Source organism: Salvia hispanica, chromosome 5, assembly GCF_023119035.1.
Source record: "Salvia hispanica cultivar TCC Black 2014 chromosome 5, UniMelb_Shisp_WGS_1.0, whole genome shotgun sequence".
In the NCBI taxonomy this organism is placed as follows: domain Eukaryota; kingdom Viridiplantae; phylum Streptophyta; class Magnoliopsida; order Lamiales; family Lamiaceae; genus Salvia; species Salvia hispanica.
Window position 1 is genome coordinate 18908524 of NC_062969.1, and position 26675 is coordinate 18935198.

The following is a 26675-nucleotide window of genomic DNA, read 5'->3' on the forward strand; positions in this document are numbered from 1 at the left end:
GAATGACATTTAATAAATTTTAAATTGTTGAAAGATAATGTATAAACATATATTAATATGGATCATTGAACATCTAATTTAATATTTCTAAAATTACAATGAAACATAAACTCGTTTTTAGTAATTAAAACACATATAGAGGTCTTCCATCTGGCTTCACATAATTGGAGAGTCAAAAGTCGATGGAGGCGACACGAAAAGAAAATTCTTGGGCTTTAGGTCCTGGTGAACCATGGGAGATGACAATATCAAAATATGTATCTACATTTAAGAGCATCCACCTATATTGGATGCTTTTTGGTGGAAAACTTTTTTTTTTCATAGCCCCATTTTATTTGTCCACAGTCACGAAAAAAAGTGTCCGCAGTAATAGTGGACACTTTTTAGTGGACAAATTTCACTTTATTTTATTTGTTGTATATTTTAATTCAATTACAATTAAAATTATCGGACTATAAATAATTAGAGAAAAACGGCTAGTGCAATAAAATTAAAATTGAAAACTAAATTTTCGTCGGATTAAAGTGAGGGGAACATTACAACGAAAATTTGATCTACGGAAAATCACACATGTTCTTCACGCTACGCCGCCTCCCCTACGTGCCCAGACCTCTTCAATCAAATCGACCTGGAGTCATGTGCTGTGCTCCTGCGTATATCAGCGAAACGTTGGATCAGATATTCATTACTACGTGGTACACCCATCTGCATCGGCGCGGAGACAACGCCGTGACTTGAACTTGCACCATCTTCCGGTGCCCAACGTTCTGCAGCAAATCCTTCATCTTCTATTATCATATTGTGCAATATGATACATGCTACCATAATATTCGCGACATCATCTTCGTGCCAAACTCGTGCCGGGCAGCGTAGAATGACCCATCGCGCTTGGAGCACACCAAAAGCTCGCTCAACATCTTTCCTAGCGGCCTCTTGTTTTCGCGCAAAATATTGTCTCTTAGCTCCAGCCGGTTGGCGAAGTGTCTTGACGAATACGGGCCAACAAGGGTATATTCCATCTGCCAAATAGTATCCCCTGCGATACTGCGTGCCATTTGCTACAAAACTGATCTCTGGACCCTCTCCCCGGCACTCATCATTGAAGATAGGCGACGACTGCAGGACGTTGATGTCGTTGTTCGAACCTGCAACACCGAAATACGCATGCCAGATCCGCAAACGGTAGTCAGCAACGGCTTCGAGGATCATCAACGGATGTTTCTGCTTGAAACCGGTAGTGAACTAGCCTTTCCACGCCACCGGCAGTTTTTCCACTCCCAATGCATGCAATCAGTGCTGTCCATCATCCCTGGGAAACTGTGCACCGCACCGTGCATATCTAGCAGTCTCTGGCACTCATCGGGGTTGGCTTTCGTAGGAACTCCGGACCAAAGACTTCCCGAATGCCCTTATAAAACTGTCGGAGCACATTTAGACTAGTCGTCTCACCCATCTGTAGGTATTCGTCGAACATATCAGCCGGGCCGGCATAGGCAAGCTGCCTAATTGCAGAGGTGCGTTTCGCAAAGTAGACAGTCCGATCCGGCCAGTGCAATCACTCCGGAGCGTGAAGCACTCGAACCGGTCCGCCAATGTCGTCGCTATATGGGTAAAGAGCGGTCGCGACATTCTGAAATGCCGACGAAAAATCTCAGCCGGGTAACGAGGGTCAGCGCTGAAGTAGTCGGCCATAAGCCGATCAGCCGCTCCGACATGGTCTCGTGGGATTGTCCGACGATGACGAATCGCACGAGGGATCGCCGCCGCCGCCGCCACCGCCGCCGCCGCTTCCTCGTCGGCCTCCCTCTGCACCTCTTGAATCAAAGAATCCCATGCTTGATTCCACAAATCATCCATAATTGAAAAGCTTTTAGAGATAGAAAATTTGGATAGAAAGTGAAATAGGTGTGAAGATGTGTGTGGAGAGAAGATGAAAATGGGAGGAATATTTATAAAAAAACCAACAAATTCGAAATTTAAAAAAAAAAAAAAAAAATTTCGGTGACCGCCGCGGCGGTTTCGCCGCGCAATAGATAGGCGCGGCGGCCGCCGCGCTTCTCTCTCATGCGGCCCGTCCTCGCCGCAAAGCCGGCGATGCCCCTTCCGCCCCAAGATTTTCGTCCGCCCGCAAGGCGGACGCCTTCCCCCCTATAGATCGCCACGGCTAATCCGCCTCCGGGGCGGCCGGCGCGCCGCCCCTATAGTGGTTGCTCTAAAATCCGTACTATCACAACTTTTACATTTTCTTCCGCATATTTTCCGCCCCTAGAAAGTATCCGATCTAGTAGCTCTCCTCCGTTGCAAAACTCCCAGCATTGGCATCGAGTGAGGTTGGCTGATGACTAATAATAGCATGTTCCCATACGACGAAGTCTTGACCCACAACACGAAATAAAATCTCTTGTTTTGGAATAGACTCCCTAGACAACATCTGCTAGGGGCTCCTTTTTTCCCTTGCCCATAACATTAAATCCTTCTACTTTTTGCATTTCTATTTATCTTGCAATCGATCTTCCATGAAGCTTAGACGTTCAAGCTCGTTTGTATTATAAGCTTTACCTTCTGATGGTGGAGCCAGTATTTCCTCTTCGACTGCCCTTTCCGCTTCATCGACATACTCGAAATGGGCTACCCCATAACCTTGTGCAAATCCAACCTCCTCTTCAACTACTAACAATACCTCTTCGGCTCTTCCTCTCCAATTCAATCTCGATTAAGTAATTTATCAATTGCAGTATCATCATAATGAATTTCACGAGATTGTACTGATTCCTCGATATCATCGGAAAATAACTCGACTAAGCTATACCTTATATCGGGCCTGCACGGTGGAGAGATCGCGGCTGATGGTGTTGTCGCCGAGTGGGGGCTCGGTGGATGCCAGCGATGCGGTGGTGCTGGGCTCCTGGTAATGATGGTGTTTCTACCAGTAGGCGTCCGCTTGTTGCACTGGCTGCTGGTATTGATGGTGATCCTTCCCGCAGGTGTGGTGCTGTTGCAGATCCTTAGGCTGGTCGCGGCAATAGACAGCCTGATGGCGGTGATTCGTTGAACTCTGCTGTGGTGGCGACGGCTAGCCGGTTGGGGTAAATTGTCGGTAGACGTGCTGGTCTTGCTGCCATAGCAACGCATTCGTATTGGGCAAGCGTGCCTACGTATATGGATCGGTGTAGGGCTGGGACTGTAGTGGTCGGTGTAGGGTGGATATAGCGGTTGTCCGTATGGTTTGGTGTAGAGTGGGTGTGGTGGCTGTTTGTAGGTGTGCTATTGTGGCATCTCCAGCCGAGAAGGCGATACCCGGAGTTGTGGCGGCTGTAGGACAACAACGGGTTGTTCATGGAACAATGAGAGAAACTCGTCTTACTCGTCCAACCTCTTGTCTATTTTGTTGAAGATCGACAACCATTATTCGATCAAATAGGTAAGACAAAATGATTTCCTCATAGTAAGTCATGGATGGAGGATGAGAACGAGATGAAAGCACCAGATGTTAAGGGTGTTTCCCTTATTGGGGTGATCGGCTTTTGTACATCGTTGATCAAGGGTTATCGTGCGGGAACTTTGTCCGTCGATCAAGCGAGAGAGTTTTTCTAGCTACTTTTTGCGTGAATAGTAAAAAGACGTGAAAATAGAAGATAATTGTATTTCTTAGTTAATTGTACACAATAACAATATCTCTAATGCCATTACCCTAACTTAATGAATAAGAAAACAAATATTAAGCATATATGAGAAATATAGAGTAAATCAGTAATAGACTAAATAATAAGATATTGGAGATATGAAAGATTATGGTGTCATATTAAACTTATACTCTCTCCGTCCCACTCTAAGTGACACATTTCCAAAATAGAAATATCACTTTCTCTACTTTTTCCTTCTCTCTTATTTTATTTTGTACACTCAACTCACAAAATTACACTACATAAAAACTCGTGTTGGAAAAGAAATGTGCTCCACTTAGAGTGGGACAGAGGGAGTATAACAATACATTTTCTATATCTTTCACTGAACTTAAAATTTTTATATTAATTTATTGATAAATGTTGACTACTCATAAAACAATGTTTGCAAAACGGTAGATAAACCCTAGACTGTCTATGTATATAAAAACTAGAAATACAATGTACCGTGCATTGCACAGGTGTGATATTAGTTCTTTTACAACATTAACCATGTATTTATGGTAGCTGCAATTTCAATTTTTCTTAACGACCTAAGAAACCGCTATTTCAAGTGTCCTTACGAGATAACTTATTCATTTTGTTTATAAACTGTGTTAATCATATACTCCCCCTGTCCCTAATAATTTGTCACTATTTGACCTGACACGGGTTTTAAGAAATGTAATAGAAAATGGGTTGAAAAAGTTGGTGGCAAATGGGTCCTACTTTATACTTCCTCCGTCCCCGATTAAGAGTCACACTTTGACCGGGCACGAGTTTTAAGAAATGTAAAGGAAAGTTGGTTGGAAAAGTTAGTGGAATGTGGACCCATTTTTTTTTATTGGTTTTATAATAAAATGTGAGTGAATTGAGTTAGTGGAATGTGAGACCTACTTACTATTTATGGTAAAAATGAAGTGTGACTCTTAATTGGGGACAGATCGAAATGGAAATGTATGACTCTTAATCGGGGACGGGGGGAGTATATTAGTTTTATAATAAAATGTGAGTGTGAATGAGTTAGTGGAATGTAGGGCCCACTACCAAAAATGATAAAAGTGAAAGGTGATAAATTTTAAGGGACAGACGTAAGTGGAAATAAATGACAAATTTTCAGGACGGAGGGAGTAACTTTTTTTTTTTTTCTCTTTCTTTCTTTCTGGGAACCATCACACATAAAAATAAATAATTAAAAGTGAACTACAAAAACAGTCCCTGAACTATGAATTTATTTCACCAGTAGTCCCTGGATTTTAAAAATCATGAAATAAAGCTTATTTCATCGGCGATCCTTTTGCAATATTTTCCCCGAAAATACACCCAGAAGTGAGATGAGCATATTTGTCCATTCACAATCACCTTTTCAATCTGATATTATTTCAATGATGAACTAAATCTTATATTATTTCAAAATTATATTCTTCTTACCTTTGCTATCCTTCACTTTGTTTTTCGAAGTTTTGTTCGAGCTGGCTACATAGTTTTATTTCTTTGTATATAGTTGTGAGTCGAGAAAGAATACATAAATTAATAATTTTAATTAAATATAATTTTTTACTCCCTCCGTCCCGCTTAAGTGACACGTTTTTCTTTTTAGTTTGTCCCAACTAAGAAAACATATTTCCTTTTTTGGAAACTTTCTCTCTCCAATTAATACACCCAACAACTTTTTTTCACTCCTGTTAAAATATTCATCTCTCTTTCTCTTTCTATTTTAATACTTTCATCCACATTTCCTCTATCCAATTAAACACTTTAATCAATAACTCTTAAAATCCCGTGCCGACTAAGAAATGTGTCATCTAAGTCGGGACAGAGGGAGTAATATTTAACAATCTAAATTTTAAATTTAATTTTATAAAAATAAAATATTTTAAATAATAAACAAAGTGAAAGATGACAAAAGGAAGAAGAAGATAATTTTGAAATAATATCAGATTTAGTACATGTTTGAAATAATATTAATAATGCAAAAGGACCTCCAATAAAAAAATCTCAGCTCAAGGTCTATTGGGAACATTTTTAAAATCCAGGGAGTGCTGGTGAAATAAACCCTTAGTTCAAGGATTGTTTTTGGTGTTCACTCTAAAAGTAAATAAACGTCATTTATGTGTAACATTGTCTTTCTATGACGTCACTTATAAGTTATATTCTCTCCATCCATAAAAAATAAGCACATTTTAAGACGACACGTATTTTAATGAAAAATTGGTAAAATAAGAGAGATATGTAGAAAAAGTGGGGAAAATGAGAAAGAGGAGAAAAAGTAGGTAAAGTATAAGAATAAAACTTTCCATTCTTAGATATAAGACTATTTTTTATGGACGGAAAAGTACTATAAAATAGGTAAACCATGAATTCATAGAAGTCTTCGGAAAACTAAGACCCAATATTTGTTTGTCCTTAGGATTGCCATTTTACTACTAGACCATCAAGGGATTGAAATCTGTCTTCTAATATAAACAAATACTCCCACTTTATCAGTTTCAAACAATTTATTTTGTCCCGTATTAGAAGTCTTAATTAGAAACTCTCATAAATTGTAATTGTACCACATTCAACTAACATTTTATTATAAAATTAATAGTAGCATATAAAATGAGATTCACATTCCACTATATTTTTTTACCAACTTTTTCTTTATATTTCTTAGAATATTTATAACTCAATTAGGACCGCTAAAGTGAAATGGATGGGATACTGGATAATTCTAAAATAAATAAAATGGGTAGATCTAATAATATATAAAATCTAAAAACGACTGGTAAAAGATAAGTATATGGAGTACTAGTATATATAGGTATCAAACAAAATATGGAAGGATAAAAGAAAGTATGGGCCAGTGTTGATGGATAAATACAAAAGTAAAGCAGCAAGTATCATTGAGGTCCAATAAACCTTTACTTTCAGTACAAACATGATACCATCTCAGAATTTCAATTTTCACCGATTTGGGAATCGACTATCTCACTGCCTCCAAAATTCCCATAAAACACAAAATGAAAGTAGCAGTATTATTTTTATCTGTCAATAAGTACCACGGTGAAAATATTTTTCTACGTAAGTTGGTGGCCAATTATTGGAGGAGATTATTTTACTGTCTTGGGATTCGTCACCTCTGTTTTTAAAGGTACATTAAATTTTTTTTCTTTGCCTAGCAGCAATATAGTAGAGGTACCTAAATGTACATTATTCTATTTTCAGAATACTGCAAATCATAGTGTTATCGATTTTCTTAGTGCTAAAATTGACAAATTATGAGAGAAATTAGAATTGAAATATGAGGACAAAAAAGATTAGCTAATAAAAATTAAAAATTCCTGCAAATCTAATATGTTGGCTGCACTAAAATTGTTTGTCAATTGGAATAAAAATCTGATGACTTACCAAAGTTGGACATGACAGCATTTTTGAAACTAATGGCTTCCTGAGCTTGAGAGCATGACCTCTGCATCCTCACACCACTCAGGCTACTCCTCGACTCCATCATTTCTAGCAGCGACATCCTCCTCTTCGGGCCGGGCTCGGGCCTCTGCTTCGGCGCGCTCTGCGACCTCACCTTCGCCTTGAACGACTGCGTCTTCGCCATGTAGCTCGGGTTCTCGCCCCTCTCGCTCTTCGCCGGCGTCACGCTCCCGCTGAATCTCGGCGTACTCTGCGCCGTCGACGACACCTGCTCCCCCCATTCCGGGATCCGACACTGGAACGGGGACGCCTCCGCCGCCATCCACGAGCTGGCCCGCCGGGTTCTCAACTTGGCCCGACAGCCCGTGTCGACCTCCACGATTTTCGGGCTCTCGTCGAACGAATTGGCCGCCGTGTCGAATGACGCGGACAGCCTCCTGCTGTGGAACGACCACGGATGCTCGCTCCCTTCATCCTGAAACTTATAGTTACCCGTTCACATTTTGCGGTAAAAATATTAATGTCTGAAGCTAAAGGTCTCAGGTTCGAGTCCTCTCATTTACTCATAAAAAAAAAAAAAAAAAAACTAACCAGGGCATGGTAGGGAGGGGGGAATTCGTCATTGTTGATAAGGCGTCTCATTTTCTGCGCTCGAACGCTAGCCTGGGCTCTTATGAGGGCTTGCATGCTATGAAGAGTTGCGGCGGCTTGTTTACGGACCAGAAATCCCCGCACGAGGGCCTGGATTTTCACTAGGCCCTTCAGGGCCCGAAGAGCCTTTCGGGCCTTGATAAAACAAAAATTTAAAATAATGAATCGGAATCGGAATTGGAATCGAAAAATTAAATAAATAAATCTTACCAAGAATCCACGAAAAAGTGATTGAATCTTGACAGCGGCGCACTTCTCCGCGGTGGCGCTGCCGCCGCGGGTGGTGAGGCGGACGACGGCGGCGGCGGCCTGGGCGGCGGCGACGGCGGCGTCGGCAGCGGCGGCGGTGGCGGCGGCGACGGCTATAGCGTGCTTGTTCTGCTCCTTGTCGTTGTCGGTGTAGAAGGATCTGAGCCAGGCGGCTTCGGCGGGGGTGATGTTGGGGGGAATGGTGGTGGGGTTGTGGCAGAGGTGGCCGGAGCTCCAGCGGGTCAAGTCGGGGCGCTCCTTAATTTTGAAACCAAACAGGGCCTTGAGCCAGCGCGCTGCTTTTCCCATTTAGAGGTTCAAGAATGGAGAATCTAGTTCTAGCTAGCTAAGTTCCTGCGTTTCGTAGAAAAGCTGCTTTAAAAGCACACTGTGAGGAAAAAGCAATATTTTTATTTTTTTTATATTTGGGTAGGGAGAGATTAAAATGATAAAGTGAAATAATACAGCTAGCAATGTAATTTTGCTGTGTAAGGTAGGGTGCTGTAAACTGTGAAGTACGAAACTACGTCAATAAAGTGAAAGGGGAGGCATTGTTTATTTTGGTATTGAATTTTGGAAAATACCAAACACCCAAAATAAGTACTAGTACTAATCTTAACTATTTTGCTTTCAACTCATACTAGTATTAGTTTAGTTTAAGTTGTAGATATTTGTGAAACGGGCTCATAAAATGTATTATTGGTTCTATTCTAGAACGGGAACAGACTACATGTTTGGACACTTTCTTTATTTTTTCAATATTAATGGATCAAAAGATAACCTTGGTTGTACATGTAATTTTTGGTTTTTTTCGTTATTTGGGAGAATCTGGAATATAGGTTCTCTTACGTGGAACCTTTTTTTGTTATACAGCTTTAGGAAAAACGCAAAATGAATCAGTGTGTTTGGAAACGCGATAAGGAAATGCGTTTTTGGTCACGCAAATGATCACACAATATCTGAAGTGGCCTCGACGTTCTCCGGCATTGCAATGAAATGATATACTACAAAAGTAGGCAATAGACACGCGCTTGTTGTATCAGATATTCAAAAAAGTATATCATTTTTATTAAATTATTATCATGCTCACGCTCTTCTAAATTAGTAGTCAATGACGATGCAAGTAATCCGCCATTTTAAAACTCCCTCGCACTAGGTACAATACAAAACAATTGGTAACCCAATATAGTCCAATATTAGTCCCCCATATTCATCATATTCCACGTGACAGGTTTGCCATCGAATTTCTGCACATCCTCTAAAGTCACAATAGCCTTACCAATTGATAGATGAAAGAATGTCACCGCTCCACCAATCTAATAATAAGAAAATGATCTAATTCACGAGGTTTTTTACAATCGAACATCCTAATATATTGAATAACGACAGGGTGAACATTATCCATGCCCCACGCTTCTTCCACTCATACCTTTGGCAATTTAACTTTGTCTCTTGTTCCCAGCCCAAACACTTAGACAAATATGAACACTCTGCATATATAATATTGATGGGTCATTCGGACTACACAATAGCGGATTTCTTGAAGAAGACACCATTCAGTAATATCTACAAAATTAGTAAATTTATTTACAACAAAATTCCATCAAAGTCAACAACATATTTACAATACACACACCTCAAAATTACTTACACAACACAACCCCATAATATACTTTACAAAACTCTCAATCCACACCATACATAATCTACTTCACACATTTCACAACACAAAAACAAACACTAAATTCAAATAACCTACAAAACTTCACAACTAATGAATAATAATAACGCAATTAGTATAAGATACATACATGAACATGAAAAATAAGGAAAAGAACAAAACTTACCAAATTTCTAGCCGGAAATAGCCTCTACCGCTGGTAAAAAGTAAGTAGATGTCGTTGTCCACAATGGAGGAGGTATTGGCTAATTTGGTATGTAAAGGCAAACACGCAAATTTCAAAACTCAATTTAAATTCGCATGACTAAACCCTAAGACGCATATTTGAATTGCATGACCAAAAACGCATTTCCGGTTCGCGGTTTTAAGCACACTGATCCGTTTTGCATTTTTCCCGAAGCTAAATAACAAAAGAGAAAAGTTTTCCCCAATAGGGAACCTATTTCAGGATTCGCCCCAAATAAGAAAACACCGTAATTTTATTTGTTTTCAAGATGTGTGGGAACATTGATTTGTGTTAAATTTTGATACCAATGCAGCACAAATTTTGTGATTTAGATCCAAATTTTATGTTAATTTTAAAGGATTAAGAATGAAAATTTATAATTCATTTTTCAGTCTAATTAGCTCACAAACCGAAGAGGATTGGTTCGATGAATTGACTTAAGCCATGCTACTACTGTCTATTCTTTTGTGTTGATTTTGATTAAATGAAAATCTACGTAATATTTTTAACTGATTTATATAATTTTATATTATACATATAGCATCCTTATAAATACAAAAAAAATGCATATCTAAATTTCTATAGCGTTTAGCATTATTATTCTGATGTACTAACCCGAATCCTAAATGTTTAAGGTTAAAATTGAGAATTTCTTACCTAATACAATGAGGGTATGAATAGCTCTCACCTAATTAACCCACAGTTCGAAAAGGACTGATCTAAATTTGAATCAGATTAACATTGTACATAAAATAAGATATTAATTCAAAGAAAATGACTGACAAATTACAGCATACATTTTGCTTCAGTTTGAATGGAATATTGACCTGGCCCAAAACTCAAATAGTAGTAACTAGTAAGTTGGTGCCACACATAATTTAAAATATAATACTAAAATATTGCATTCCAAGAAAAAATGGTTAATGTAGACCTCGTGAGTACCTTTGTATTACAAGACAAAACTGAGCGGCTAAGTTCAGCGATAGCAACGTTAGGATAAGAAATCCAACATCTCTTTTTCTATATATACACGTCCTAACAGTAACACTTCTTATTTTCCCTTTTCTTTTATATGTTATCAAAAATATTTTATTTAATTTTTACTATCTTTAGTAAATGTATTTTATATTCCACTAATTCATTCTACTCACAATTTAATTACTTCCTTCGCCTTTGAAAAATATAAATATTTGATTCAACACAAATTTTAAAAGTGATTGAGATAAATTATAATTAACTCAGTTTAATTCAACGCTTACAAGTTAACTTTGAAACTCCTTCTCATGGATTTAATTAAGAGTTACATCATTGTACTCAATTATTAAAACACGAGATCCGCTAAACCTATATGGTTGTGCACAAAACAAGCCGCAAATTCCTTAACAGGGAATATTCTTGTCTTGAAATCAGAATAGCTTTTGTGATTAGACATTATTAAAGCTAAGGTAAGGTCATATTTCATTTCATCCAATTAAGGTAGTATCATTGATTTAATCACATCAGATTAAGAGAATATGTTCTGGCTATTTACAGGAACTAGAATAGTATGGAGATGGTGGGTGGGGCCCACGAGGACACATACACATCTCTCTCTACCTTTACTTTTCCCGCGTCTTGTACAAAACAAAAACATTTTACTACAGTATATAGGATGGTCCCATCAATGCCGGGGGACTTGAATTGAAGATATATGTATGTATTAACATATTCGAAATTTGTCCATACACAATAGTAATTTCAATTATTAATCCATCACGAGACAAGATATATAACAATATAACTACGATCCAAATGAATCTAGAAATATTTTTATAGGTAGACGAAAGCAAAAATAACTACTCTCTCCGTCTGTTATTAGGAGTCTCATTTCATGGTGGCACAAGTTTTAAAAAATGTTAAGAAAAGTGGTTTGAAAAAATTTAGTGGAATATATGTCCCACTTATATATATTAGTTTTAAATGAAATGTGAGTGAAATGAGTTAGTGGAATGTAAGAGCCTATTACCATTTATAATAAAAACGAACTGGAACTCTTATTCATGTACGAACTAAAATGAAAAAAACGAAACTTCTATTCGCGGACGAAGGAAATATTATATATGGGAGATAAGTTTGTCCACCGCGGGACTTCCCATCTAGAAAGACTAGGGTTTTCGTGTTTTGTATTTTGCATGAAAGGATAAAAACAAGAAACTATGAAAGATTCTTTATATTTCTTTATGATTAAAGATTATGGAGGACTCCACACATTTATAATATGTGTGGATACAAAAATATCCTACGAAAAAGGTAAATTAAATCTAGCTAATACTAATATCCTAAGCATACATGAGAGAGATATGTGTGACGCCCCAACTTTCTAAGTATAGAAAGCTTGGTTTATTGTGCAATTGGTGGGAGATTGAAGAAGCGGGAAGAAGAGGAAAACAATTGTATAAATGGACTTGGCTCGAAACCATATAAATAACTTGAATAAAATCAGAGTATCATCTCGATAATTACATGAACTCGAAAGAAATACTCCCTCCGTTCCATAGTAATGGAGGTAAAACTTTTCGGCACGGAGATTAAGAAAAATTGTGTTAGGTGAGTTAAGTAAAGAGAGAATAAAGTGAAAAATGAAAAAGGTAGAGAGATGAAGATAGAAAAAAGTAAGAGAGAGTAAAGTAGGTGTGGAAAAATGTGTTGATTTTTACTAAAAAGGGAAATGACTTTATTACTATGGAACGGACGAAAATGGAAAAACATCCCTATTACTATGGAACGTAGGGAGTACTATTTTAGCACAAGCAATCAATGAGCGAATGATATCATGTGTGGAGACATGATGCATCCAAATTCCAATCACTGTTCTACCAAAGAACATACGTAATCTCTACTCAACCAACACCGTCCATCGTTGTCACTGCTCAACCTGCACATTTTTAAAACATATGCAGGGCTGAGTACTTGATATACTCAGTGAACACATGCCAAAATACATTTTCATAAAAATATCATGTCAAGCCCTCATTCAATGACATCATGGTTTTAACTTTGAAAGAGCCCGAGTACACTAAAACATTTTCTCGTAAAAATGTGACTGTGCAGTCAAACTCCCTTTTCCTCATTCACCATATCCGAACTATACATGACATAGAATACGGCCGCATTCGAAGTCACTAGATCGGCCAACTCGAAGGATGGCGTCGGATCTACATGTTGTGTACACTAGTCCGAGTAGGGTTTGCAGCCCTACTGAGATCCGAATTCGATTAGCTATACATGGTAAAAGCCACTTCAGATAGACACTCCATAAAACAAAACATGGTATGACATAACATACGTAACATTTATTTTCTCATAGAACGTGCTTGAAACATAAAGCCCACCTCGTTCGTTTAAAATCCTTAACTTGCGTTTCTCGCTCCAACCTTAACTCGTTGAGAAAGCCTTTTCTCAATTTTCGCAGCCGCCCGAGGCATCGCGGGCAACGCCGGTCGGCCGTTCACGTCTCCAAAATCCTTACTCCTTCGTAAAATTTTCTTAAATTAATTCCAGCCCAAGAATTACATAAAAAGCAGCCCAACTATTTAAATCTTTTGGTCCAAAGCATTAAGTAATTTGGCCCAAACTTTAACAAGCCCTAAACATATAAAAATAAAGTTAGTCCAACCATTCCGGCCCATCCCTTTTATTTGATTTAGAGGAGAGGCCCAATCATCCCTTTCCATCCTTCACGCCTCCAATTTGATCAAAACATAGCCCACTCTCTTCTCTCACGTGAGTTGTTTAGCAGAGATGGAATAGAGTAACTATATATGTGTCGTTGAACCATTATTGGAAATCAATTTGAGAATAAAATTGTGGTAAATGGTGGATTAAAATCTAAATTGATTTGGTTTAACTGTCCAACATCAATTCCAGATAGTGGAGGAGAAAACGTCTGTAATTGAAAGAGGAATTGGCGGATTGTAGTGAAAGTTGGAAGAGTGTGAGTACCATATTGTAGAATATGGTTAATCTGTGTCTTTGATTGTGAGAATTCAATCCCAATTATGTGGGTAATAAATTTGGGTTAATGGCTAATAATTTGGTGTAAAACATGATTTAATGTGTTTAATTTTCTGCAATGTGGCGCTAGGAGAGAAATAATTCACGGCGGAAGAGGAGGAAATACAATTGGCTCAAGAAGATATAGGAAGGGTTAAATAAACTTGAAGCCCAACTCTATGTATTTTATTTTGAAACGATTAGGCCCACAAATAAAAACTAGAGAAATTCTCCGACCTCCGTTGTTTATTCCATGTAATATACATAATTTGAACAACTCTTGATTGACAGTACCGTCCAATACTCCTTAAATCAAGAGTAGGAATTAAAGAAAAATTCAGTTACAAACTCGACCTCAACTCTATGTCTAGGTTTTGCCACTACTCGCGTTCGTGTTGATGCAGGCGCTGCCGATTTAAATAAACTCGTATCACTGCTACTTCCGTGGAAATTTATAGATTCTCTTCATGACCAATGACTCACTGCCTTATTCCATATATATATAAAAGACATTGTTGGAGTATCAAACATGTGATCTTTTATAGCATGGAGCACTAGTCGTTCAAGTTGGTTGACAAAATGAAGGCAATGATTGACGTCCTCTATGATCTGTCCGAATATGATTTTATCGGCCACTTGAGTAGAAAGATATTTCATTATTTGAGGCTAATGTTAATACAAACAGTGCGATCTTCAACAAAGAGGATATTAAAAAAGATGCACCCGCAGATTTTGTGTAAAATCAAAATAACTAATTCAAGTACGAGAAGGTGTGGGGAATTGCTTAGTTCCACTTCAATATTTACGGATTTATAGAATGTGCTAATAAAGTTGCAAAGATGAAGGTGAAGTGGAAGGTTAGGAGCATTGGAACGAGTGTTCGACTCAATTTTATGAGGTGACCGAAAAATGGGTTGAACTTGCATATACTATAAAGGGTTGTACAAAGACACATTGAGGACGATTGAGACCCGGTGGCAAAAGAACGAAAATTTTGTCGACCAACTTGGATTCAAATCAGGATTTGTGTTATTATTTTTTTTTTAACTTTGTCTACGTTGTTTATTTATTTAATTTATTTATTTTACTATATAATTTTCAAAATTATGAAAGTGTATTTAATTTTGAAAATATTGCAATCAAAATATTTATTCCATATGAAATTGAAAGTATGGTATGATTGTAATTTGTCATAGCTTGATCTGTGTGGTGAGGTTTGAAAAGTTGATACGTGCACGTGAATAGTAATAAGTCTTATAATGATTTTGTAGTATGTATTGAGACAATACTATTGACTATAGATGGCGATGACCTAATCATTACGTATTCTTAGGCGATGAAATTAGGGTACGCAGCCAAGTCGTAGATGGGTTTAATAAATGAGCAAATTACAATAATTTAAAATGGATCTCACACCAATTAGTTGGGTAGTGTATTAATGGTGTGGATACAATTGTACTATAAAATGGTTACAATTTTGAATTTTTATTAACTAAACAGTTTCCAACTCAAATTCATATCGCGTAAAGGTTTTACACCTAGCTAATTTTCCTAAGTGTTTTGAGGTTATTGTGTAATCTACATCAAGCAATTACGTGTTGGGTACTATCTTTATCATTTAAAAAGAAAAGGAAGACTAACAAACTTAATGATTGTTTGTACATATTCTAGAAATTATTTTAGCTAGAATAAACTTGTAAGACATGGATGGGTAATACCATTTTGGTATGTTCGATCTCTTCTTTATTTTAATTTGATTAGAAAAAGTTTTGTGTATGCCGGTTAAATATTTGGATTCAGTTCTTATTAATCTCCTTTACTAAAAAACTCTGGGCCTTAGCTGTCTATATTTATATAGTAATAAATGATAAATCTAAACTTTACAAGTCTTTAATTAGTAATGTGATAAGGAGCGGTGTATTTAATTGACATTAAGGGGATAGAATCGAAGTCAAACTTTTCTTGTTACTTTCATTTTGACATTAAAACAGGCTGCATACGAACATTATAAATAGAGATATAAATTAAATACGGTATATACAAAAGTCGAGATTGAGAGAATTAAACTCAAATCTAGATCGATGGCACAATCATCTACAATGATCGGTGGCGACGGAATCTACAGCTACCAAAAGAATTCTACCTTACAGGTTAATATCTCATATATTTTCTTATTTAAACTACGGCAAAATACATTTTTAGGTCCTTATACTTTAGTCAAAATGTTTATTAGATCCTTGTCCAATTTTTTCGTTTTAATAGGTTCTTATACTTTTCACAATATTTTTATCAGGTCATCGTACAATTTTTCGTTTTAGTAGGTCCTTATACTTTTATCATAACTTTCATTAGGTCCTTATACAATCTTTTATTTTAGGAACTTTTTTACATTTATCTTAGATAATAATCTAAATTTAATTAAACTTAATGAACTTTTTAATATTCCATTATTTAACTTAGCATAATCTATAAAGATAATACCATCTTGTTATCCAATAATCTAAATAAGTTGTAGAGAATAATAAAAAGATTAACCGTGATGATTGAAGATTAAAATGGAAGTTTTTTTTAGAATAACTATCTGAATTTTCAATTGATTATTTATATTTATATTGAAAGATACGTTTCCCAGAATAATCATAAGATAAGATAAGTTAAATAATAAAATTAAAAGGTTCATTAAATTTAATTAAATATAAATTATTATCTAAGATAAAAGTAAAAGAATATCTTAAATTAAAAAATTGTATAAGGACCTAATAAAAGTTATAATCAAAGTATAAGGACCTACTAAAACGAAAAAATTGTACGAGGATGTGTTGAAATTTATGAGAAAGATATAAGGACCTATTAAAACGAAAAAATTGTACAAGCACCTAATGAACATTTTGATTAAAGTATAAGGACCTAAGAATGTGTTTTGCCTTTAAACTACCTCCAATAAATATCTTATTTCACTTTTACTATTACTTTTAAAAAATGGACCTTACATTTCACTAACTCATTATATTTACAATTATAATAAAACTAATACTCTCTTTGTTCCAATATGTACTCTTTTCTTTAAATTCTGTCCCACAAAAATATACTCGCACACTTTTTAAATTTTGACACTCTTTTCTCTCTATTAAGGTGAGACCCATTACTAACAATACTTTAAATTTTCTCTTATTTTACCAATTGTACATTAAAATTCGTGCCAAACAAAAACTGCATATTTTTGTGGGACAGAGGAGTATCTAAAACTGAGGTTTATATTCCACTAATTTTTTCCATCCACTTTTTTCACAGAGTCAAACAATTTCTTAAAACTTTCACTGACCAACTATGAGATATTTAAGGGGACCAGGGGGATTAATAATACTCCCGTCGTCTTAACTAAGTTGAGTCGTATTCCTTTCTTTAATGTTTCAACAAGGTTGAGTCATTTCCTTTTCTCGACAAAAAACAAAATATCCAACCACTCTTACTTTATTAAATCAACTAATTTTTTTTTTCTTTCTTACTTTATTATTATCTCCATACTCATTTTTCAACACAATTTAGCTCAAAAGTTTTGGTACAATTATGTTGGCACGAAGGGAATATATCCCTTCTTCCATTCCAACATTCTTTTTTCTCTCCCAACTCATTAATTTGTTACCATTACAGAGGGATGGGTTCGAAGCAGCGAAGAAGGTGATAATCTCAGCAATCACTAACAACCTCGACATAGAAAAGATACTCATCCAACCCTCAAAAACAATCGCCATCGCCGACTTAGGATGCTCAGTGGGCCCCAACACCTTCTTCGCCATGCAAACCATAATCCAAACCCTCCAACACAAACACCACCATTTCCAATTCCAAGTGTTTTTCAACGACCAGACTTCCAACGATTTCAACACCCTCTTCGCCTCCCTCCCTCACCCCCGACCCTACTTCGCCGCCGCCGTGCCGGGCTCCTTCTACGGCAGACTCTTCCCATCTTCCTCTCTCCACATCGCCTTCTCCTCGTCCTCGCTCCATTGGCTCTCGAGGGTGCCGCCGCCGCTGCAGCTGAGGGACTCCCCCGCGTGGAATCCCGAGAGGATTCACTACACGGGGGCGTCCGACGCGGTGGTGGAGGCCTATGCGGATCAGTTTGAGGAGGACATGGGTGTTTTCTTGAGGTCGAGGGCTGAGGAAATTGTTGAGGGTGGGATTGTTATTATCATTATGCCAGGTGTTGATGATGGAGTTGTTACACATGATGTTGGGATAGCCATTACTTTTCTTGGATGCATTCTCATGGATATGGTCAAAGAGGTAATATTACTCCCGTCCTTTAAATTCTGTCACATTTTGATCGTCCTTTAAATTCTGTCACATTTTGATTGAGCATGGATTTTAGAAAATATAATAAAAAATTGATTGAAAAAATTAGTGGAATGTGAGTCCTACTTTTTAAATACTCTTTCCGTCTCATATTTTATGGCACGAAAATTAAAACAAAATTGGTAAAATAAGAGAGATTGAAGAGAATGGTAGTTAAAGTAGTGTTAGTGGTTAGTGAGACTCACATTACTAATAGTGTTTAACGGTGGTATAAGTTGTAAATAAGTTGATGTATATAGTTAATAAATTGGGATAACTTTTTAAAAATGGAATGCACATACTTTAGTTGGAGACCGAAAATGAAAAGTGCATATATTTTTATGAAACAGAGAGAATATTAGTTTTATAATAAAATGTGAGTGAAAATGAGTTTGCGGAATGTGAGGTCCGCTACCAAAAATAGTTAAAATGAAATATGATAAATTATGTGAGAGACGGAAACGAAAATACGTGACAAATTTTAGGGGCGGAGCAAGTAAATTTATTTGAACTTTTTCTATTTTCGACTGTAGGTAGATCATAATTTTGCTTGATTAGTTACATAAGGAACATCATACTAAATGACAAAGATTATGAGATAAAATATTAAATATGGCCGGTGTAAATTATATTCGGAAGTGGTTAATTGCTTTGTTAGCAAGAATAATTGGTTAATCTCTATTTCACATTTAAGCTACTGGAGTCGGTCATATAATTAATGGCTTGTGTTGTGTAGTTAGATATGGAGATCGTGATTATTTCAAACTTCGTTCACACTGAGGCGATGAACACTGATTTTTTCGATAGTCTCAAAAGTCATAAGTCGCCGAACTATTTGACCATATTAATTAGAGTCATAAGTAGCCGAACTATTTTTACGATAGATAGTTGTCATGCATACTTTATTTTTGAGTTGAATATCAATTGTTAACTGATGATATTTCGTTTTAGATTTCACTTACTCTTTTCACTAATATTTTATTATTAAAATAATATTACCTACTTAAAAGACAAACTTTTTAAACAATACAAAATTAAACGCATAATTGGTCAATTAAGAAAGAAGAGATAAAATTAAAAAGAGGGAGATAAAATGAACAAAGTAAAATAAATGAAAAGAAGAAGTAAGAGATGGAGATAAGAATTGGTAAATGTTATCGACTAAAATGAAAATAATTTCTATTTTTAAGGATGTAGTATATAAAGACTTATATTCTACTAGCTTGTTTAATCCAATTTCTTTTATATTGCTTAAAACTTATATCTAGTTAAAAGTGGACACTTGATCAGGGAAGAAGGAGTACATTGTTTATCAAATAAGCCACTTTCAAGAATTGAAAAGTCAAGTAAAAATCTACTCATATCTATAAGTTGTGTCAATGGATACTCAAACGACGAGATACTTTTGCTAATAATGCTTAGGCTATGTTTAGATAGAAAATTAGTATAAGCATGCCTTGAAATTGATAATACTATATACATATATATTTGGAAAACAGGGTATGTTAAGCCAAGACAAAGTGGACACATTGAACGTTCCTCATGTATATCCAAGTGTGAAGCAAATGAGAAGAGCTATGGAGAAGAATGGATGCTTCGAAATCGTGGAAATGGAAATAAGGAATGCAAGGTCAAACCAGGAAGCCCCAATTGACATAGAGAGTGCAGTAATGCATCTTAGAGCTTTGGCAGAATCAACAATGGCAAATCACTTGGGATCTCACATTGTGGAAGAGCTTTTCAATCGAGCAGTTGAGAAAAAAACCTTGTTTTCTCAGATGTTGTATTCTGCTGGGATTCAAATCGGTTCTCAGCTTTTCGCTCTTCTTAAACGCAATGATGTCTCTTGCTGATGTAGTGATTTGAGGCACAACAGCCAACTATGTTTGTCATAATAAATGTTAACATATGAACACTACATGTATGGAAATAATATGATTTCTCTTTGAATCGCTTTGTTGATAATCAAGATTTTTTAGAATTTCTAGGCTCACAGAGTTGCAGATATCACAATTCTGAATTATATTGTAAAATTTAGTTTTAGGTGCCTTTAAATGATTGATAGGAACTTTTACTTATCAGTTTATACAATAGTACTTTATTAGTTCCTTTATAGATGAGTTTTCTTTTTGGCCTATTCCAATAGTTAAATTAGTTTTCTTATCGTCTGTTGCTACTTACCAGTGAATATCAATCCGTTGCAATATTGTTTATAATTTATTGCCAACGACATTTGTTTGTTGCTACTTAGCGGTGCAAATTAGTCCGTTATAATTCCGTTGGTAATTTATTACCAACAACATTTGTATGTTGCTACATACTAGTGAATATCAATCCACTGTAATATTGTTGGTAATTTATTGCCAATGAAATTTGTTTGTTGCTACTTAGCAGTGCAATTGAGTCCGTTGTAATTCTGTTGGTAATTGTTTACCAACAACATTTGTCTGTTGCTACTTACTACAGAATATCAATCCATTGCAATATTGTTAGTAATGTATTACTAGCAACATTTGTTCGTTGCTACTTACTAGTGGCTATCAATCTGTTGCTATATACGCTGCTAATTATCACCCGTGATTGAAGAATCAAAATTCATCATAAGTTTGCTACTAATTTCGCTAGTACAATTACTAGCAGATATTCCGCCCCCAATCTGCTACTAATAGCGACATACTATATCTGCTACTAATTTTCGCTGGTAAATGACAGTTTTTTGTAGTGCTCTTTTCTCATATTTTACATTCTCTTACTTAATTCTTTTTTTTTATCTCTCTACTTTTTCTCCTTTCCTACTGTATTATTTATTTACTTAACTCACTTAATATTCCCTCCGTCCAATCTAAGTTGACTCAACTTTTGGCCGCGTAGATTAAGATATTATTTTGAATAATAGGAAAGATAAAGATGAGTAAAGTAGTTGACAGAATAAAGTAACAATGATTAAATATTTTATTTTTTGTCAGAAAAGGAAATGACTTAACTTAGTTGGGACATCCCAAAAATGAATATGACTCAACTTAGTTGGGACAAAAGAAGTACTATAATTTTTCATAAATCATGTGCCGAAAAAAATATCCCTACTACGATTGGACGGAGAGAGTATTTGCATAAATCTGAAAATTCATAAAAGAAAATAAGAAAGTTGGTAGAGGCTTAAGAGCAATCACAATAGGTGTGCCGTCACGCCGCCGTGCGGACGACTCCCCCGTCGGCGCCTATTGGAGCCGAAGGCAGCGGGACGGCGGTCGACGGGCACCACAATGAAGGGAAGGGGCGAGCGGCGCTTGCTCGGCGCCTATTACGCGTCGTCCGACCGCCACGCGGGCACCGTCCGCTAATTTTGATTTTTTTTATTATTTCAACTCTATATATACAACTTATTGCAATTCATTTATTCACACCTCTCATTCTCTCGAGTATAAATTTTCTCTCTACATATAATTGTTAGGACTACTGCAGCGGAATACACGGAAAACAAACAGGTCCTTAACGGATCTATTTAGGTGATTATGCATTCGATTCCAATTTTATGCAATAAACATAGATCTATAGATCACACATCAAATATTCACATAAACATGCATATTCGACGTGAATTAAATGTTACCTCATAATCCGACATCGGATTGACGTTGCTTGCTGCACCTCCGGGCGATCCCTGGTTTACCGACCATGTATCTTCCGATCTATTCCATTGTCCTTGACAATTCATCCGTGTGGGCGGATCTTGAATAATCAACAATAGCTTTGGTGAGATTTAGGAAGAACACCACACAAAACAATCTATCTCGATTTAATTCTATGGATTAGAATGAACAAGACAAGGCTAAACCAAAACCCTAGATCTCCTTGTTCTATGGCTCGAAAATCGAGGCAAGAAGGAGAGAGAGGCCGAGTGATCGGCGGCTAGGGTTAGGGTTTGAGTTGTGAATTGTGTCAATTGTATATTAGGGTTTCCACATCTCACCACTATTTATAAAAGACTTATTGGGTTAGAATGGGGATCCATGGAGTGAAATAGATGTTGGGCTCACCCATTAGATAAATATCTAATTAAATCAAATGACCCATGATTTAATATATTATCAATGGAATATTATTTTATTCCACTAAAGAATAATATTGCACTCCCATCTAAATCACCAAATTACAAGTAACTTGGGTCCATTTTATTTTATAATATTTCCCGCGTTTAGGATTATCTTGATCCGTCAATGGATTTCTAGGGTACAATAAATACGGCGACTGCTACCAAGGCGGACTTAAAAGCACTAAGAACATAGACTAGGGTTTCATTTAAAGAGATTTGAAAAAAGGTTTTAAACAATATAAAAGAAAATAACCCAAGGTTTTCCCGAAAATCAATGAAGAATAGATACCATAAACCATGACCCAAAAGTAAAGGGGTTTGACATAAATTAAAACAAAACACAAATATGCCGATCTTCAAATTAAAAAAGGAATACGTTCAAAACAACCAAATGATAATAATAAGTTTCATAATTCGGGAAAACCAAGAGAAAGTAAAACCCATGTATAAAACAGAAAAAAAGTTCAAAATATCCATCTTTTTTAAATTTAAATTTTTCCCAACACCCCCAAACCCCGGTGCCATTAAATTTTTGAAATAAGAAAAACACATCGAGAATTTTTATATTTAAATACCCCGTGGAATAATCCAAAACATTTTATTAATTATCCACCCCCTTTCCATTATAAATCATGCATGTATCAACGTTTCCCCTTTTTCCCACCGATCCGGTTTACATTTATCATTCAAAACCAAGACACGTTCATCATATACTTTGTACACTCAACAATCTTGGATCTAACATCAACTTATGTCACACATGAGTGTTATTCACACGTCACATATACACACGCGCACACACGCACGCATACACACACACACACACGCACATGCACCTCCTATATACCATTTATCCCACTTTCACTCAATCTAGATGCATGAGGGTTCAAGAATACCGATTAATCGGTTAGATGAAGAAGATTAATATATAGGTACCTTTTCTTGCTAAAACAAACGGTAGAAACAAAGTAGGGACTTGATTCTTCAACGATTCTTGAGGCTCAAACTCTACTTTTTCTCAAAAGATGAAGAATTATTGGAGAAAAGCAGAAGAAAATTGAGAGAGAGTGGAGAGAGAGGAGTGGCATGTGATATGGGGTGGGGGGCGATTTTTGGGGGTCTAGGGTTTGGTTTTGCTCCTATTTATAGGGTTCAATAAAATCTCTAGGTAATTAAATAGAATTTTTGGGAAGATTTGATTCTCCTCAATTAAATAAATAAATAAAGATTTGGAGAGATATGGTGGGAGAGATTGGCGTTAATATTGATGAGGAATAAGGGGATTTCGAAATCTTAGGCTATTTAATTAGCCTATGATTTAATTTAGATATTTCATGGAGTAGAATAAAATATCACGGAGCAGAATAAAAATAATAATTCTCCCACTAAGAATAAGGAATAGGCGTTAATATTGATTCCTCCATAAGGAATCAATTCCAAATATTAATTCAAATAAGATATGGCAAGATCTCCTTGAGATATGGTAAGATTTGCTAGAATATTTATATTTATTCATGGAAGAGAATAAATAAGAGATCAAATAATATAATTAAATATTCTCCTCTCCCATAAATAAGAGATTTTTGAAAATCTACTTATAATAGGCATGGGGGTCGAAATTTCATGAAGGAAAATAAGGAAAAATCGGACTTTGGATTTAATTTAGGTAATTATCTCAAGCAATAATTAAATCCAAGAAAAATAGAATTCCTTCTCCAATAGTAGTCGGGATCGAAAATTTCAAATAAATAAATAATGATCCTATTAAATCTCACTCATCCCTTAGGTAAATAATTCACCACAATATTATCAACAATATTGACTATTTAATTAAAACTCAACTCCAATTCGCAATTAGGTCACAAGGAATCATGCAATAAATCACTCATCATTTAATTCACGTCTCCCACGTCATCAATAGTATTAAATAAAAATTTTACGGCTCTAAAATTAGGGTTCGAAATTTCGGGATGTTATAACAAACCCCAACAATAATGAATCACGATAGCTATTCCCTCGAACAATGACGAATTGCAGAGATGTTTTTTTTTTTTTTTATTTTGACGAAGTATGTTTGAGTTTTTCAAGGTTTTTTGGTGCAATTAATTTCATTTTTATAGTTTTAATATTTGATAAACACCAACAATTAAAATGAATTAATTTGAGGGCTGTGAGGTTGGTTGATGTGGCAGGAGGTATTTTTGGTAAGGCTCTCCCTATAGTGGGGTTGGCAGAATCAATCCTCCGCTCATTCTCTCGCTACACATGCTTGCAGCTCCTCAATCTGCAATCTTGTTCCAAAATTAATCCAATCTGCAATTGGGTTTAATGCATAATTGATAAAGTAAGAGAGAGGAGAAAAATGATTAGTTAAAGTAGTGTTAGTGGATAGTAGGATCCATATTATTATTAGTGTATAATGAGTTGTAATGGTGTGTCATAGTGATATACGTTGTAAATAAATTGATGTATATAGGTAATGAGTTGTGGACAACTTTTCATAAATGGAAATGCCCGTATCTTTATGTGACAGACTAAAATAGAAATTGTGCACATATTTTTATGGGATGAACGAAAATGGATATTTCACATATTTTTATAGACAAAGAGAGTATGTTTTATCCATTATTTGCATGATTTGGTTTTTGTTTGATCTCGCTAAGGATTCGGTAGGACAAGTTGAAAATAGGCATGTATGATCATCTTGAGTGAAATTTCCATGCAATGCTCCATAATTGACCCGTAGTTTATTATATTTGCATATGTGATTACTGATGGATGTAATCACGAAAAATATGGTGACTACCTCTTTAGTCCTATGCCTATATGGTTAATGATAAGATTGATCAGGAATACACTGTGTGACCGCATATTTGAGCACTCATTTGGTTTGAACAAATTTATTTGGTGTTGTGTGTTGCTCAAGTGGGAAATTGTTGGAAATTTGGGCTTCATTGGGTTTTTGGCTTCAGAAACCAAAAACTTTCCCGAATTTCGATTTTTCCCACAAACAATGAGATTGGATTTTAAAACCACGAACTTTCACTTCGTTCGCTTTTTCCCCCGGCGGGTCAACAGCCAGACACGGTTTGTCTCTGTGTCAATTTTAATCGTATTTGTCATTAAAGTGATTACTTGGATCCTATTTGGCAAAATACTACATATAGTCACAAATTTCTTTCTTAATAGATAATTACTTTTACACATAAAACACAACTTAAACAAATACTTAAACAAAATACTTAAACAAAATACTTAAACATCTCCACATATCTTCCCCATTTCTCACTGCACACTGCACAGCCGCGCGCTGCCGTCTCCACTCGAAATCACGGCGGCTTCAGCGCCATCGCCGGCGTCCCTGTCCCCGCTGCTTATAGCTCTGTTCCCATCTCTCTTTCATTTCTCTTTCTCAGCTCGCCCTCACGATCAGATGCAGCCACCGGGGAAGCTCACGTCCAGCCTCCGCCCTCGTCTAGATCTCGTTCCATTCACGTGGTCACATCTCGCAACGATCTTCCGTCGCCGTCACTGCTGCTAGCCTTGTGCAGCCTCCACCGCGGCAGTGCATTGCTACCCATCCCCGTCACCGGCGTGGCTTCGATTCTTCTGTACTTCGACCACCCCAAACAACTCATTTACGAAAGGAATCGACCTACGGTTTGTGAGGACGGTCACGAAGATGGAATGTAAACTCACAAAATTGATTTGCCTACCTGAGATGGAATGAAGATGGCTGAATTCGAAGTGAGGATGAACAAAATCAGACCTCCAATTCGGATTTTAGGGTTTAGGAGAGTTGTGTAGTGTTTTAAATGTGATTGAGTGTAAACCGACGTCGTTTAAAGGTAAAAAAAAAAACCGATGTTAAAGTCATTTTTGCGGCTGTCCACGTTGAACAATTCTGCACCGGAAATGTGTTATTCGGGTCGGGTTTGGAAATAGCGAACGAAGTGAAAGTTCGTGGTTTTAAAATCCAATCTCATAGTTCGTGGGAAAAACTGGAATTCGGGGAAAGTTTTTGGTTTTTAAGGCCAAAAACCTATTAATTTAATGTGTATGACCATCCTTCAGTTATCCGAATAAAGTGATCCAATAAAGATTAAAATTTGGCTAAAGTGTATTTACTTAATTGTGGAAATAAGTATTGATATCATATGATATTTTCTATTTGTTGAGGGACCGAATATAAAATAAAATGGTCTTATATTTTAAATTAAATATAAATAGGGTTATAGTCTTTGATCGTTTGGAATAGAGGTGCCCACGGTTCAGGAACCGGCAGTTACGGTTCGGAACCGCCGGTTCCGGTTTTGGAAATTGTTGAACCGGAACCGA

The 26675-nt window shown here is 36.3% G+C and overlaps 3 protein-coding genes across 4 annotated transcripts; 1 reads left to right on the forward strand and 2 right to left on the reverse strand.

Moving 5' to 3' along the window:
- Positions 1–618: 618 nt before the first annotated feature.
- LOC125189562 lies at positions 619–1857 on the reverse strand. Its single transcript, XM_048086827.1, has 2 exons — positions 1450–1857; positions 619–1116 (listed from the first exon to the last, which is right to left on the reverse strand). Exons 1-2 carry the CDS (start codon positions 1855–1857, stop codon positions 619–621), a joined length of 906 nt encoding a protein of 301 aa, XP_047942784.1.
- A 5144-nt stretch (positions 1858–7001) lies between these two features.
- Positions 7002–8377, reverse strand: LOC125187327 (protein IQ-domain 26-like). Its single transcript, XM_048083892.1, has 3 exons — positions 7932–8377; positions 7662–7856; positions 7002–7545 (listed from the first exon to the last, which is right to left on the reverse strand). Exons 1-3 carry the CDS (start codon positions 8277–8279, stop codon positions 7024–7026), a joined length of 1065 nt encoding a protein of 354 aa, XP_047939849.1. The 5' UTR covers positions 8280–8377; the 3' UTR covers positions 7002–7023.
- Positions 8378–15969: 7592 nt separating this feature from the next.
- LOC125187735 (loganic acid O-methyltransferase-like) lies at positions 15970–20194 on the forward strand. 2 transcript variants are annotated; one of them, XM_048084364.1, is made up of 3 exons: positions 15970–16059; positions 17561–18196; positions 19744–20194. In XM_048084364.1, exons 1-3 carry the CDS (start codon positions 15991–15993, stop codon positions 20095–20097), a joined length of 1059 nt encoding a protein of 352 aa, XP_047940321.1. In that variant the 5' UTR covers positions 15970–15990; the 3' UTR covers positions 20098–20194. The 2 variants fall into 2 exon arrangements, with proteins under 2 accessions (XP_047940321.1, XP_047940320.1); XM_048084363.1 differs by lacking the exon at positions 15970–16059 and having other exon boundaries at positions 17445–18196.
- Positions 20195–26675: the final 6481 nt, after the last annotated feature.